Genomic DNA, 16825 nt, shown 5'->3' with positions numbered 1-16825 from the left:
GATAAATATGCCCACCACAATATAACACAATTTCTACAGAAAAATCGGTTTCGAATTTTGGTTTTGCAAACCAAGCTCGAACACAAATAAATTACTTGTTTACCAGTTCCAGATTAATTAGTTTTAATCCAACTGATGAGAAGACATAATGTCATAAAAGCAAACCATTCATTCTGGTCGTCTTTCTAATAACGAATTCTTTTTTGCCAATAATATACACCATATAATGCCAAATGCAAGTGGAATTAAGTAAAACGATCAAAAAACAAAGTTCGCCATTACTATGAGCTAAATTTATTGCCCAAGCATTGTCTTATTTATGGGTATCATTGTTTACACATGAACAATGTTAGATATTTTTACGATGGGGTTTTCCGATGTTAATTCGCACAACATGGTATGCATCTGTGTATCAGTTGTAAGTGTTAATCTGGAATGATGTAACGGAAATAACTTGAGTGTGATAACTCTCGGTGTTTCGGTACACGAAATGTTACGATGACAAAGCATGATGACTCACAATTTGAAACTAAGGAAATGAAACTGTTACGATCGCATAAAAAAGGATTCATTATTCTGAACCGGCTTTCTTTTAAACAATCATCACGAACAGAGAATTTTTACTTCTTCTCTTTTTTTGAATAATATTCGCATGTGGTACGTATTCAAATTTGAATTTTTCTGTGCAGCATCAGATTTGTTTCTTTTGTAATAGTACTTCCGTATTTTATGTTTAACAAAATAAAAACATATAGAATGATTAGATTTTATAGCAAATCACACATGGTCCATGGCGCATTTAGATTGTGTTATATATTTTAGTTGTATGATATCAATTGATTGGGTAAAAAGTCGACTTGTAATTTGAGTACATAAAAGTGTATCGCAGGGTTTATTGGTTTACAGGGTGCCATTGGAATTCTAAACAAAATAACGCCCACCATTTTTAGAGACTGAAAAACTTTGGTTTGAAAAACAAATCAACACTTTGGAAAAAGCAGTTTAAATATTGCAAAGCGCTTCATCTAGATAAAAATATATGCTTGCTGAGAATGGGACATTTCGATTGTGTGACAACAACAATTTGGATTTCCAACGGATCATATCCAACATCTAAACTACCAAAATAGAACTCTATATTTGCGATAGGACCATTTAAATGTTTTGAAATAGTATTTAGATAAGATAAAAAGATTTTCTTTACATTATTTTGTAGTATTTTGTAAACTTTTCATATGAAAATAGTAAAAATTACGTTTACCCAACACTGCACACAAATTTTTCAAAATTGAAAATTCAAATGAATTGAAAAGAATACCAAAAAATTCGAATGATGTTTGGTTGCAAGAATCTACGCTTACAGTTGGGCATTTTCGGTATCTTATTATTCATCTTATTATCTTATCATTCTAATAAGATCAAACTATATTATTACTCATTACTTTTTTGCACTAATAAGTATAGTAATAAGTATAGTTATTAGAATGTTACTAGTCAGAAGACTAATAAGATGCATGTATCTTATTACTTTTCCGCACACATAGTGTAAGGTGAAAAGTATTGTAATCGGTCAAAATTTTGAAAACCTCAGAAACATGTTTTCTGGACGTTTATGAGGTCAGAGAACCCGAATCAGGCCGTTTTGAGCATGGTTTATGTTAATCTGTACGTCGTACGTTGTACGTCGTACGTTGTACGTCGTACGTTGTACGTCGTACGTTGTACGTCGTACGCAAAATTTGTTAGCAAGATTGCGCTCGTCGTAGAAACTTAATTCAAAATCTGACTTTACAGGATGATTGGGGGTCCCGAGGAATAGAAATCATTAGCTTTTGAGCGACTTTGGTTGATGGAAAAAAATTTCATGCCTGGAGTGATACCTATGAAAAAGACTCAAATTTTCGTCCAAAAGTCATACTTAATGAAGACTTAAACACTTAAAAATATGTATTGAGGGGTTTTTTGGCACGAGAAAACCGAATCCGACGTTAGTTTTGAGATACAATCAATTTTTGATACAGTTTCCTTGAAAAAATCACAAAAAAATTGAATTTTTGTATGGAAGCCATGCCTGTATGCTACCTTAATGACGTGAAACTTTGCACAGACTATTTTTTACACAAAAAAATAACATTCTGAAAGTTTGAAGAGATTTCAATCAAAATTAGGGGTACCTCCAATACAACATTTTCAGTTTTTGGCTCAAAGGCTGAGGTACTCTTAATACCCATACAAAAATCCAAATTTTTTGTGACTTTAGTTATGAAAAGTGTTTCAAAAATAATTTTTATGGCAAAATTAACGTCAGACATATTTTTATAGTGTTTTGTTAGAAAAGAGAATACTTTCAAATGTCGTACAAATGGGTTCATCATGAAAGTGTGAAAAATCTTTTCTCGGGTACTTCTGCTATTAAATTAAAGAATATTTCGTTGCCAAAGTTGAAACATATTTTTTGGTCTCGAACTTTACGCCGCTTGAATTGCTTGAAAAATCGAACTAATGCTATTTTGAACTTTCTTAATAAAATACGCAACTACCACCGTGCGGAAAAGTTCGTCTTACTCCCGTAAGACTCTTTATTAGTATAGTTATTAGTATAGTTTCTCACCAGTATATTTCGATTGGTGTTACAGCCAACTACTTTTACAAATGTAATTCCTGTATAAAATTACTCGAATAATATATGTATATGGAATTACATTTTGGAAGTTCTAGAAACCAGGCCAAATCCTGAAAGTCCACTAATCAGCCAAATTCCACCGGATTTTGATTTTAGGCCAAAAAGTAGTTGGCTGTATGGTGTTCACTTTGTAAACACAAATTTGCTTATTTTTGCCGATTTCCCATTGGAAATTCGAGAAAAATCGACCGGAAGTTTTTTTGTGATTTTGACTGCCTTACTGCTGTTTTTCGTGTTTCAGTAGTATTTGCTTCTAGTAACACCAATCGAAATATACTGATGAGAAACTATACTAATAACTATACTAATAAGATACATGCATCTTATTAGTCTTCTGACTAGTAACATTCTAATAACTATACTTATTACTATACTTATTACACTAATAAGATGACATCTTATTACCAGTTATTAGAAATTATTAGTAATAAGTAATAACTATCTTACTAGTCTGATGTTATTAGTCCCAACTGTATCTACGCTCATTCATCGTTTTAAAAAAAAATCATGCATTCAATCTATAGTGAAGAATTCACGTGAACTTTTGAAAAAACCCCACAAGTTTTCAAGTAAATTGAAAAAAGACCTATTTCAATGTTTTTCTTGTTTAATTTTAAGCAAGGTCTTTTTGTACGTATATTCGAATGCACTCTAGAAAAGCTGTTTAAGCCGACATGTATTTTTTTTTTCATTTTTTATACTATCTGACAGATTGTATCTGTTAATGCATAAAAATGCAAATAAGTTTTTTTTTGTATAAATATCTAAATAAAAATAGATCACGATAGTTAATTAAGTGGTTTCCAGTTGGATTCCATTCACTTTCATCAAGCTTCGCGCGATGAAACGATAACTGACCAAAAATATGATAATTTATTGTATACAAAAATAGACTAAAGATTCAGCGTTTGGGTTTTTTTTAATAATTTATTTCAAGAAATCTAATCAGTGAATAGAGTTCACTACACTGTAAAACGAGAAGATTACATTTAAAATGAGTCTTAATAAGCGAGATATTTATATTTAGCTCATAGATAATGTATGCCGCTTGTGTACTATGAAGGTTGTCTTGTCATTCCTTTAGGTCCGATTTTTTTCGTCGATGTTCTGATTCGTATTGACTGGATTTTCCAAACAAAGTCATCTAATTTCAAAGAATTATTGATACAAACCTTTTTAAAAAATGCAATAACTGGTAAATATTTACTTAAATTTAGCATTCAATTCTATGAATTGTTTTCGTCAGAATATAGAATTATTTGGTTTCATAAGTTGTTATTTATTGTTCGAATTCGATTAAGAAAAAAAAATTCAAAAAATAAAATAAATTTACAAAAACCACTATGATGCAATCTTTGTTCAGACAACAATCATTTTATTTTTTCTCATCGTCAAGAATTTTTTTATTTTGGTGGTTTCCATAAATGTTTGGTAATGAACTTAATGGGTTGGTGGCACACAAATTATTATCTGCTTTTGTATGATGCCACGCTCTATGACTTTTTAGAAAACAATGTCAGACTGTTTTGTTTCACTTCATTCTTAACTGAAATTGTGATTTAAAATGAATTAAAAATTGGCATTTTTTCTAGTTTCAAAACTTTATTTAGTGATAAATTGAAATTGAATTGTTCGGGAAGGCAGATTTACCACATTTATTTTATTTTCTTCTAAATAATGTTTTATATATGTAAGTGAAACGCTTAAAACAAGACGAGATAGAGAGAGAGAGAGATAGAAGAAGAAAAATGAATAAAAAATGACTTAGTAAATAGCTATTTTTTATACATAATATAATACCAACAAAATGTCTACAACTAAAAAGTCTGTACTGTTTGTCATTTGTCAAAAAAAAAAATTAGTTTGTGTAATTTCATGCTTGGATATAAAGCAAGTGTTTAGAGCTTTTCGTTTATCTTCATTTTTCTCTCCTCCAAATTGGAATAAACAATCTAATGCGCATTATTCAAATACTTGAATACCATATACGCGGGAGCGTAGTAATTTTTAATTTAAACTACACACTGCGATTTTGATTTGTATATAATTTATAGATAGCAACCACATTCTTATCATGCACACGGAACCACATTCATACCCATTTTTTATTTTTTTGCTATTTACACATTTTCTATAGAATGCTCAACCGAATAAGAAACGAAACGTCAAAATCTTTACAAAATATTCCATTTTGCAAAACATAAAAAATTCAAACGAATGAACAAAGAAATAAAAAAAAATTATAAACACATTTAAAAACTGACATAAACTGTAAATTAATTCTAAAATTGGAATAGCACATTCGTTTATTGCTGTGTACAATCTCGATAAATATTGATTTTATATAAAACGGTTTGCATGGGATTTCCATTGAGTGGTGATCGACATGGGATCTGAAATTATAGACAATAATTTTAGAATTAAAAAAAAAAATAGATATTACATACTACATTTAATATTTCGTATAAGATGCAAAAAAAAAGAAACTTACCGAATCTGATGGTTGTAGATGGCCTTGAAATTCCATTTGTCTTTCGAAATCACCTAATGTCGGTATATCGACCGGAAAGCTTGCATGAAATGTAATGCCCTTTGTGTCATCGGTGATATTATGACTGTCTGAGTGAAAATGACTCTCTTTGCCGGTGCCTTCTTTCACCGAGCACATTGTCCATTGGATTTGATTTTGGGTTCTGTAACAATTACATCATGAAATTTGTGAGAAAAAAAATCATCAAAACTTGAAATCCAAATCACAAACAGATACATACATAAAAATAAGCTCAAATCGATTTTCTTTCATATATTTTGAGAGCGGAATGTTATAAGTGATGTTAAAATTGCGACAAATCTCGTCCGGTTCAAATGTTATGTTAAATGATTCGCTGCGAATTCGTAAAGAAATGAGAAGACATTCTGAATTGGTTGCATCAATGGGATTGGTACCATAGACGATCGTCGATGCTGTTGTTTGTGACGAAGTTGGATATGGTTCCATAAGATTTCCATTCGTTGATTTTGTCAATTCGACAGCACCTTCGGGTAATTGAACTTTTTCGAATTTATTTTCAAATTTTTTGCTGGGTGACGGTTTTATATCATTATCAGATGGTTTTGATGAGTCCGCTAACGGTTCAATTTCCGGTTGTACATTGGTGTCAAGTAAATCTTTTGATTTATTTTGTTTTTTCGGTACATCAGCATCAGCTCGTTCATTTGATTCAATTTTCTCCGAGATATTTGTTTGCACCGGTGTATTTACGGTTGTTATCGCTGTATCACGTACTTCAATCGGTTCTTCACCATCTTGAATTGCAGTTTGGCTGGCCTTATTTTTGCTATCATTATTTGTTGGATCTTGTGAACTTGAATCGATCTTATCTTTAACCGTTGTTTGTTCAATAAATGTCTGATTGACATTTCCACTTGACATAGTCGATGGTTCGATTGATTCAATCTTTCGATCGATTGGAATCAATTTGGTGGTGGTCTTTTGCAATTTCAATGTGGTGCTTGTCTCGGTATTTTCGACTTTTGGAATCAATAAAATATCGGAAGTTTCTACATTGTCCGACACATGATTTCCTTTTCTAATATCGAGACCGTTGTCCACCACAGCACAGAATGATGGGCACAGCGTTTGCGATGATTCTGATGCAGTTCGATTCAATTTCAATGTTTGATCACAATGCGATGGCTGACCAATTGGATGACGTAAATTTCGTTCACGATGATATTCCGACTCAATTAAATACTCTGCTGAAAATCAACAATTATTTTATGTTTTCTTTAGTTATAACTGAGTGCAAAGGCATATCGTTTTCAAGGGCGCTTATGAACGGTAAGATTAACTTACTTGAATTGAGAATGGTACGATTTTCAACATCGTTGCTTCGACCTTTTGCGACATTTTTATTATCTGGCTTACCTAGAATGTACATTGATTGAATTGAATTTACATATAAAATAAAATTCTTTTTACGCATTCTCAACTAGATTCTCAATCAAAACGAAATCCATCAAATTGAATTTTACATACTGGTGTTATGGGTCTGTTGTCCAACATCAATGATATTATTATTGACATCAGATTCATCGGTAATTATTGTATTGCTTGCTTCGTGCACATGTTCATTTTCCACAATTTTATCCAATTTCGTTTGCACTTTTTCGGTTGTTACAATATTGTCATATTTATTGAGTAACAATTTCGACTGTTTTGCACTGGGAAGATTCATTTCAACTTCTTCTGGTGTTATTTGTAATGGTGTTGTTGTTTTCGATTGAATATCCACGTCGATGGCCATGCTGTCATTCAGTTGACTGGCCAAATGTGAACCAGCATTTGGCGGTGCTAACTCAACTGTCACCAGATCTGGCTGTAGTTGAGTATTGCTGGCATTTTGAGTATTACTGTACTTTGTGAAATTCTATTTCAATTTTTCGTTTTTGAACAAGAAAAATCTCATATTATTGAAGTTGTTACAAACACAATTTCATCATTTTAATAACAAATTTACACTGTACAAAGAAAAATGTGTACCTTTTTCGTAATGTGTCCATGATTATTAATAAGATTACTTTTCTCGAAACTTCCACCTCCGCCTGCCAGGCCATTCACAAAGTAACTAGTATCATTAATACTTAACTTCTCTATGTTGTGATCAAATTGACGTAGCCTCTCGTTTTGTTTACTATGCTCCACGAAATATAATGTGGATATCGCTGCTAAACTGTAAAAACAAAAAAAAAAATGAGATAAATTTTGATAAATTTAAAGATTCTATTCGCAACATTTTCAACAACGAAAATGGCACATTGTTTCAAAAGAATGCTTAAAATGCAGTGAAAACATAACTTACCAAATGGCCATGATAATAACTAAGACAACGATTGTTATTTGGATCATTTTATTTGAACAGGGCTCTGTTGCTTCGTCATCATACTGGCCGAACTTACATTTTGAATGAGAGCAATCTGATTTGTGTTGATCTGAAATGAAAAAACGGCATTGATCACTTAAAATGTTCCGAATTTTCTCGTTGAGTTAATTCCAGTATATTAGCCATTACCAATTTTTCGTACATGAACATTCATACGTTCAAGCTGTTCAATTCGTGTTTCCAATGATCCGGTCACTTTGCACAGTTCTTTTACCGCACCGATATTTTCCATATAGATTCGATCTTTGTTCACCACCAGAAAATTATCGATAACTTCACCGTTGGGCAATAAAACGGAGCCAGCTTCTTGAACGGCATCGGGTAAAACTTCGCGAATTTCTTGCGCAATCACACCCGTATCAATGACTTCAATCACATTCGTCTGTGGTGTTGGTGTTACCGCTGTTGATGAATTAACACGTTCGTTTGTCTTAATGAGTTTTGTTGGTGAGTGAATTGGTGGTGGTGGTGGTGGTTGATTGATTAAGCCATGGTGAGCGGCAAAATCGGGATCGTATCGATACCGAACTACTCGGATTCGTTTCACATTTTGTAATTGCTGTGATGTATCCAATTCATTGATTTCATGTTTTGCTCGACTATCTGACGGATGAACAATGTGTCCCGACACTTTTAGATTGCCATGCACAACAAGACTTTCGTCCGGACGATCTGTGTTTATACCAACACGATTGGCATGTGTAAATATTGAATCCTGAGTAACACCACGTTGCCAACACAATTCGACATCACTTTCAAACTGACCAGGATTCGAGGCCTGAAACGATTTTTTCAACACCATTTATTTTCAAATATTTTTTTTAAAAATATATGAAAAACTTACGCGAACGATAATTTTTTCGCTTCCCTGGCTTACCACCGGAAAGTTACCAGAATGTGTGTGCGCATGAAGACCGACAACCAGCTGAAAATATCGTTGCTCTGGATTTGGACGACCTTTTTTACGCATATTATTATTTGTTGTTTCGGAGAAGTGCAAACGGCCCACAGTTATTTTACTCACTTGTCGACTCTGTAAATCGATACTGAAATAAACGTGATAGAAAACAAAATTAGTCATTTCGTTTCAGTTTTTCTCTTTTTTTTTCGAAAAAGAAATTGAAAAGTCCAACTTACGGCACTGGATGAAATGGTTTCTTTGAACGATCTGATTGACTTTGTTCGATGCGAATTGTTTGTGTTGGTGTTTCCAATTTAACACCATAGAAATGTAAATGAAATGATTTGATTTTTTCAAGGCCACTTTCCGTTCGCACAAATATGGCTGGTGCACCTTGTGCCTGAGCGTGACACGTTATCTGAAAGTGATTCTTCTTTTGGCATACAAATGCATCGTCCGAACTTGAGAAATTAAATCCTTTATCCGCATCGACACGATAATGTGGCAAAGGTCTGCAATTGAATTTTAAAATAAAAAAACAAAATGCTCAAAACGATTCGTTTTCTTGAATAAATAACGGTTCCAAAAAAGAAAGAACAGAAACTATTCACTCACAATTCTTGCAAACTTTGATCGCACAAAACATGCCAATTTTGTTGTTGAAACGGTGAGAAACGGATGCATTGCATTGGAAATGAGTCAGTAGAACCATTATCAAGGCCATTACCATTACCTTGTGATTGTTGTTGCAAGTTTGGTGATGAATTTGAATCAACAATGCTAAAAATTTGTTTTAAACAAAATAACAATTTTTAATAAAAATTGAATTAAATTAATGGTTTTGGTTGTTACCTTGGCATCATAATTGTCGTTGAAGCCGGTGATGTTATGCTTGTGCTACAACTGCTAACATTACTGCATGCATCAACCGATGATTTGGAAGGTGGTGTGGCTGGTTCAATTAATGTGGAAACGCACGCAGGACTAAGCGCATCGGGTTCGGGTTTTATTGGCGGCAATATTACAGATGCTGGTCGTTTGATCGGTATAACATTTCCGACCGATTGCTGTTCATTGCTATTTTCTAAAATACTTTGTGCATTATAATCATTCTGTTGTTGTTGTTGTGCCATGGTGCTCATACATTGAGTTCCTAAAGTCAAACAAAATTTATTCAAATAATAAATACGAATATAATGACCACACTGAATGGCTAAAAATTTGCTCACGTTTGCGTGTGTTTAATAAATGTGGTAGTTCGGCTGAATGAGATGTGGGTACCACTACTGTCGGCATTTGAGATAAAATATGTTGATTGTATGAATTAACATTTGGATGCGATGTAATGGTTTGCTGTTGCTGATGATTATTTTGGGTCTGGTGACAGTTCAAGCCATTTGTAGCCATTTGAAACATTGGGTCGTTCATCAAACAATTAAAATCATCTTCAGTATTTAATGCTAGCAAATTATTGCCATCATTTCGATAAACCTAAACATTGTATAAGTTTCAATTACATATCTTTTTATGGAAATTCAATCACCAGTTTTGGTAAAGTTTTTAAAATGTCGGTTTTCCTTCTCTATTTTTATGGTAGAAATCACTTACATTATTACGTCCCATATTAATTGAATGATGAACTCCTAGACCAAGTAAAGACTGTGTCTGTTGAGAATAAAGAACATTTTTTTTTTGAAAATTATTGATGTCGATGCGCATGGCGTTGAAAATCTTACGTTTTGATGCATCATCATGTCATTGTTGGGCAGCATCATATTTGTAACTGAATTGGATAAAGGCAATGCAGTGGATGATAAAAGCATGTCGCCGGTTTTGTGCATTGAAGATATTTGATTTGTATTACCATTTACAGTGGCACCATTGTGACAATCCACATTGTTTGTATCGTTCACACCGTGCATGGTTTGATCGATTTGATGTGGATTCGCGGATTGAGAACCGTTTGGATAATGATGTTGATGATATGTAATTTGATTCAAATTACTAATTGCATGCAAATCAGTTGGACTGTACGGCGGTTCACTGCCCGAATCTGGCGGACTTTCTGGCAATGTTCCTGCAAGTATAATCACATGATTTTGATCATTTTCTTCTTGATATTTAACGATCATTTGGTCAAAGTACATTTAATTTGAATGAAATAGAAAAATGGTTGATTTGATAATAAAATGTTGAATTTACCATGTGTCGGTGCACTTGCTGCGACAACACTGGACGACGCCGTTGTAATTGTGTGTGCTGGTGTTGTTGTAATGGCAGTAATCGCCAGTGTAATCGCTGATGTGTTACCATTGTTACTAGACGTATTGATTGCTGGCAAATGTACAAACGATTCCAATTGTTCAAAATCAATTGTCTCATTATCTATTCCACCCACAAAATCAGCGCGACCTAAACAAGTACGTATCGCAATCATATACAAAAATGAATTCAATATTTAGTAAGGGAGTAAGTGTGAGAAAATAAATCTAATCATATAAACCAAGTTGGCAAGTGTTTGAATAGATTTAAAGAGAAAAAAAAAATTCTATAACAAACAAAAAAAACTAATTTTATAATTTCTTTTAAGAGAATAAAGCGCGCTTGAAAAACGATTAAACCGTTAATTACACCACATAAACATGCGGTGAACGTTCTCCTATGCACACCACACTTTTGTTATTGGTGGAAGTAATTCTCATTTTTTTTTTCGGAACAATTTACGTTTGCCGATTATATGGTTCGATCATTATGTGGTCGTCATTAGCATGTCATGGTGTTTAGAAGAAGAGAGAACTGCTAAACAATGAAGCGTGAAAAAAGCGTTTGACTGAAATTGTCCACGCATTCATTTCACAGCGCAAATACTAATCAAAGAAGCATAGAATAAGTTTTATAGTTTTTAATTAAGTGTGTGCGTATGTAGAGAATAGAGAGAGAGGAATTGACTTTTCATCGTCACATATTCACATTCACGCTTCGATCCGGGTGTCCGGATCGTGTCCTATTCATTTGGTAACATACACACAAAATATATTAAATATTACCGTGCAAATATCAAAGAGTAGAGTATCGCATGTCGTTGCTAACGATACCAATGTAAATAAAATTCATGTATGCCACGGCAATATATTTCAATAAAGAATAGATACATGAAATAGAATAAAATTTATGAACTGACGGTTTTCCTTTTGTGCCGCCCTCGCTTTCGTTTCCTCCCTTCTTCTAGCTCTCTTTCTCTGCATTACCATCCATGCCAATTTTCGACCAAAAATAAAATAAATATAGAAGAGAATTCACTTGTATTTCGAAAATAAATTGTACCGAATGCCAGCCGGATTTATTGTTTACTCTTTGAACGAATCGCATGGAAATTTTTCATGTTTCCCCTTTACACTTGCTCTCCTTGTCATCGTTCTATCGTTTGTCATCGATCAAACATCATGAATATGTGCATGAGCATGTATTGCATAAACATTTGATCCAAACATTTTTGGAATTTCTCTCTCTCTTTCTCTCTCTCTCTCTCTCTCTCTCTCTTTCTCTCTCTTTCTCTCTCTTTTATTTGAGCCAACATGAAAAAACGAAATCAAGAACTTGAATTTCGGGTTGAAATTTCATTGTTTTTAACAAAAACCGATCGAGAATCAAATCTCACAGCTTAACACCTTATGTTATTATCGACGTTTCTATTATAAATCTTCGGCATTTCTAATTTAGCTTAGATGATGGCGTCGATCATTTGTTTATGATTATAAATGTAAAACAAATAGATTTGTTGTAATTAAGCAGATAATTGGAGCGAAAAAATGCGAGCATGTGCATTGCTCATCAAGCTTGTGAAGATTTGTAGCTGATTTTTGTTTTTCCATCTCTTGAAGAAAACAAAACTGTTTTCGATCGACTAGTGAAATTATATATTAAACCGAAAAAAACATCATAAATAACAAGAGTTACGACTCACATTTAACAAACACGTTTGCCAAAGAGGAGAGAAAAAACACCAAAATCGCTTCTTCTTTATTTTATTTCAGTTTTTTTAATATTCAATCGTTCACGCTAATTGATTTCAAACATGCAATCGATTGTTCGTTGCCTGAATTTTTTTTTCGATGATTTTTTGAAGAAAAATAAGCAAATATGGCATCAATTATTATCTTTATCTTTCAGCTCAGTAAAATAACAGCAATGTTACAAAAGTAACATTGAATTTTCTTTGGCAAAATCCATATTTGCATTTTAGTTGCATTTGGATTTGCAATCGTGCACACTCGATGAATGATGCCTTTCAACAATTATTTCGAATTTGTTCGGAGACACATGCATTTTCTTTGAATTTTTGTTTTTGTTTTAACAAACCAACAAAAATGTGTTTTTGGGCGAAATTAAATTTTGAACAGTTCATTTGTAATTCAGCACACATTTTTATTTGGCAAACCATGAATTTTGGTTGCGAAGTAATGAAAAACGAACTTTTCTTCTTTTAAAAATACAAAATAAACCATTTTCAATGAATTATATCAATTTTGGATTGTTTTTTTTTTTTGGAAAGTAACACATTTGCAATGAATTTCATTCGATTTCGATTTACATTTTTCGATCTTAAATCATTCGATTTTCAGCTCAGCATCTAAGATAAAAGATGCTTCTGGATTCATAAGCGCTGATGATATCAGCTGACGACAAGCCCTGATGAAGATTATTCCCATCAATTTCGTTGATATCAACGGTTGGCGTTTTTGATTCTTTAATAATAATTTTGTGTTTTTGGTTTTAATTAGTTTACATGATTTGGGGTCATTTGGAGTTCCACTTTCAGTGAAAAAGATTTTCAGTCTAATTGTTTTATGTTGTTAGAAGAAGCTAAATTTTTCGAGCGAGGAATTAATCACAGAGGAATGATACACGCGTTCATTAGCAAAGTGTGAATTAATTGTCGAATGATTACTTCCAACCTTACGATATGGTGTTTGTGTTGGATTGTTTCCGAGAAAAGGTGCACAAATCAAAGCTAATCGCTCTATACTATGGCATATCTATAACGTGGGTTCGGTGTGTTTCGATTCGGCGCTGTGCTTTCGTGTTTTACAAAATTCAATATTCACATGATTGAGTTTGATTGGTGTAAAGATTCTCTTGTTCGTTACATTCTAGTTATTCTGTTTGGGGTGTAATGCTTCTGCGAAATTATTGGCAACATTGAAAATCGACAGTTAGCAAAGATTGTACATTTCGATCTGCGTGCGCTTATAAAAAATCTGTTTGTTGAAGCTATTGTTCTGATGTTTATGTGTAAATAATATTGTTCATTTTGACGTTTGTATAATACTTGATCGTATATTTTCTATTTCATTCCTTTTTCTTCAATACTATTTTCTTCGTTTTTCTTTCTCGTTTCATTTTCATTCGACTTTGGCTTAGTTTTTTTTTCTTCTCTCGTGTGTTCCTTTTATCTTTGATATGTGCAAGACGGTTTGTTGTTTGGCAATGCAATTTTAGTTCACGCATCATTATCACTTTCCATTTCTTTCACAGGTCTGAGCGCATCTATTATATCATTTTTTTCTTCTTCTTTTTTCATTGAGTATTTTTTCCACGCGCGTGCATCGCATATACGATCAATTGTTTTGATGTGGCGCACATCTTCATTTGTTTTGTGTTTTTTTTTGCTTCTCTCACTCAACTGTTTGATGTTCGATGCGCTTACGGTTATGCTTAGACGATCAATTAATTTATTGGAAACATACTGTTAAAAGTGAGATGAACATCAAATCATGGACTCAACAGTGCGTGAAATATTCGTGAAAGGGAAAACAATTTACATAGGCACACGAACGGACAAAAATTGGAAATCATGCTACATGGAGTGAAAAGTCCGTAAACTGACACAGATCATGCAACACAAATGCAAAATCCTTTCCATTATAAGAAAGACCTTCCTTCAAAAGATTACTGACAAAATTTCACCTGAATCTGTTCACAAACTCAGAAACCATAGGCTTTTTAAAGAGACCTTAAAATATGCTACATTTTATGACTGTATTTAAAAAACAAAAAAAAAAACAAGCACTTAGAACAATTTATTATATTATCAATTTTGGATTTCAAATCAAAATGAGATCAACTGTGATTTCAAATCAAATATCATTTAATTTGATGATTCACCTAATCTTGTTGCCAAAATCAAATCAAGTGCTTTATTTTATCTGAACTGTACTTCTCAAATCAATGATTTGTTAAATATTTTGTTGATTTGGACCAACTCAAATCTAATTATACAATGAAAAATGCAAGAAATTTTGATGCCAAAAATGTATTTGAATTTATTTAAGTTCTTTTAAATCATTTGATCTCAAATCGTATAGACTATTAAGGTTATCTATTCTTTCAACTCAAAGGACAGATAAAAGTCCCGTCAAGCTGCTTTGCGAAAAAGCGATTTGTCATCTAGCGTATCCAATAGTGGTATCGCCTTTAAATCACCACTGGATTCGATTTTGAACAAATGCGACAGCCTTTGTATGAGTGACATTTTCCTACCCTAACTAAAACACATTTTACGAGATACTTCAGGTCTTTTCCAAACTATTAATGCGAATATAATGGTCTTTCGAGGCGATTTCTTATATTTTTTGACCATTTCTTCAAAATTTTGCCATTTTTTATAGCTCCAAGTATTTTGAGGGATGGTCCTTCTTATAATGGGAATGATTGTGCACTTGTGCCAAATATCTGTGTCATTCCACGGACTTTTCAATTCATGTAGTACATAGCCAGCTACACTCGTCGCGCATACACAGTAACTAAGTTTTCGTGGAATTGTGTAATGAATCGATTACACTTTGATAAACTTCGGACATTCCAAATTTAAAAATTGAACCGAATCCATCATTCAGAAGAAAATATTGTCACATTTAATTTGAAACATCTATTAAATCGAATGATCAGTTTTTTTTTTCAAGAATAATCACAATATATCTTCAGTTTTCTATCAGTAATTCATGATTAAAATTGAAAAATCGCAAATTTATGAATGCAAAAAAGATGACAGTACGTAATTTGTGTTGGATATTTAAAAAAAAATCCCATCAGCAGAGAGCCAATTTTGAATTTGAAAAATAGCTTCGACTGTGTTGCTTGCCTTGGTCACAAGTTATGTAACTACGTGAACCACGTATAATTTTGGGGTAAATGGAATCGTGGACTTTACTGTTTCCAACATTTTGAATGATTCACGATAAAGAATAACTTTTTTTGGTATAATTGTTGCTTATTTTCATCTCCCTGATTCTTCCTAAAAAAAGTCTTTCATTTAAAAAATTAAAAAAAAAATTATTTACCTAATGATCGACCATAATCCATGATATTTATAAAAAATAGTATCAATTCACTTTGATTAATTGTGTGATTCAATCTATTGTTTCGATATTTGAGTGAAAACTAAATGAAAACAACAGAAAACTGTACACTTCCTCGTTTTCCACGCAGATGGTATATTTATGTCGTCGAAAATAAAAATCACTGATCGATTAACTCACAATGTATTGGGTCATTATCCAATGATTTTCATATTTATTTTCTATTTTACTTTAACTGGAAATTATCCAACTATAATTGAGCACAAAATTGAACTAGAATTACTGATCGAATAATTTCAGTCACAAAAAATTGCACCTATTTTATTGTTTAATCTGTTGTTAGTTCACTGAACATAGCATAAATTGAATGGATCAGTTGAATGTCTTTTATGTATTTACTTTTTTCAAAAAATCAGAACAATATTTATCGATGTAAAGTTGATCGCCGAAAACTGAACCGAAGAAAAAAGATTTCAAATGAAGAAGCAACAACGGTTATGATAATGCTACAAATATCGTGCGCGCACGAGAACTGAATTACATTTCTTGTGTTGCTTCTTTTTTTCTTCTTCTCACATTCAAGGTAGATTATTTGTTGTTGTCGGTATATATATGTATGTGTGTGTGTGTTAGTGTGGTGTTCGATTAATACCTTGCTGCGCAATGGTTGGCCAAGGTGTATTTGCTCGATTTGCCTAAATACAGTGCGTGGAGGGGTGAAAGATGTATGCTTGATGAAAGACTGAAAACTATCTGTCGCTCTTAAACAAAATATATGCTAAATTACCCTAGCGCGCAATTTTTTTTATAGCCCAAACTGTCGCTGTCTGTTAAAATCCTCCCAACCCTACCGTTCAACCCTTTTCTATGTTGAATTGTGTTTTTAAACCAGCCATATATGACGGCCTAAGAAGAAAACAATAACATACAGAATATTCTG

At 32.8% G+C, this 16825-nt stretch overlaps 1 protein-coding gene across 4 annotated transcripts in view; it reads right to left on the bottom strand.

Moving 5' to 3' along the window:
- Positions 1–4959: 4959 nt before the first annotated feature.
- Positions 4960–16825, bottom strand: part of LOC116344084 — a 19705-nt gene continuing 7839 nt past the window's right edge. The window contains exons 3-19 of one of the 4 annotated variants that reach the window (XM_031772508.1): positions 10730–10939; positions 10392–10604; positions 10264–10310; positions 10136–10192; positions 9757–10018; positions 9380–9680; positions 9143–9307; positions 8764–9039; positions 8471–8672; positions 7756–8404; positions 7546–7675; positions 7227–7416; positions 6723–7113; positions 6540–6611; positions 5455–6442; positions 5175–5376; positions 4960–5076 (exon numbers count right to left, since the gene is read on the bottom strand). In XM_031772508.1, coding sequence (XP_031628368.1) covers positions 4990–5076; positions 5175–5376; positions 5455–6442; positions 6540–6611; positions 6723–7113; positions 7227–7416; positions 7546–7675; positions 7756–8404; positions 8471–8672; positions 8764–9039; positions 9143–9307; positions 9380–9680; positions 9757–10018; positions 10136–10192; positions 10264–10310; positions 10392–10604; positions 10730–10939 — 4442 coding nt within the window. In that variant the 3' untranslated portion in view covers positions 4960–4989. Of the gene's footprint in view, positions 5077–5174; positions 5377–5454; positions 6443–6539; positions 6612–6722; positions 7114–7226; positions 7417–7545; positions 7676–7755; positions 8405–8470; positions 8673–8763; positions 9040–9142; positions 9308–9379; positions 9681–9756; positions 10019–10135; positions 10193–10263; positions 10605–10729; positions 10940–15867; positions 16171–16825 lie in introns of those variants that run through there. The other 3 variants (XM_031772498.1, XM_031772480.1, XM_031772489.1) reach the window with 3 other exon arrangements.

This window comes from Contarinia nasturtii, unplaced genomic scaffold (genome assembly GCF_009176525.2).
Source record: "Contarinia nasturtii isolate CC-2019 unplaced genomic scaffold, AAFC_CNas_1.1 Cnas_scaffold_129, whole genome shotgun sequence".
NCBI lineage: Eukaryota > Metazoa > Arthropoda > Insecta > Diptera > Cecidomyiidae > Contarinia > Contarinia nasturtii.
Note: the sequence above shows the minus strand (reverse complement) of the source record. Positions and strands in the feature narration are given on the sequence as shown.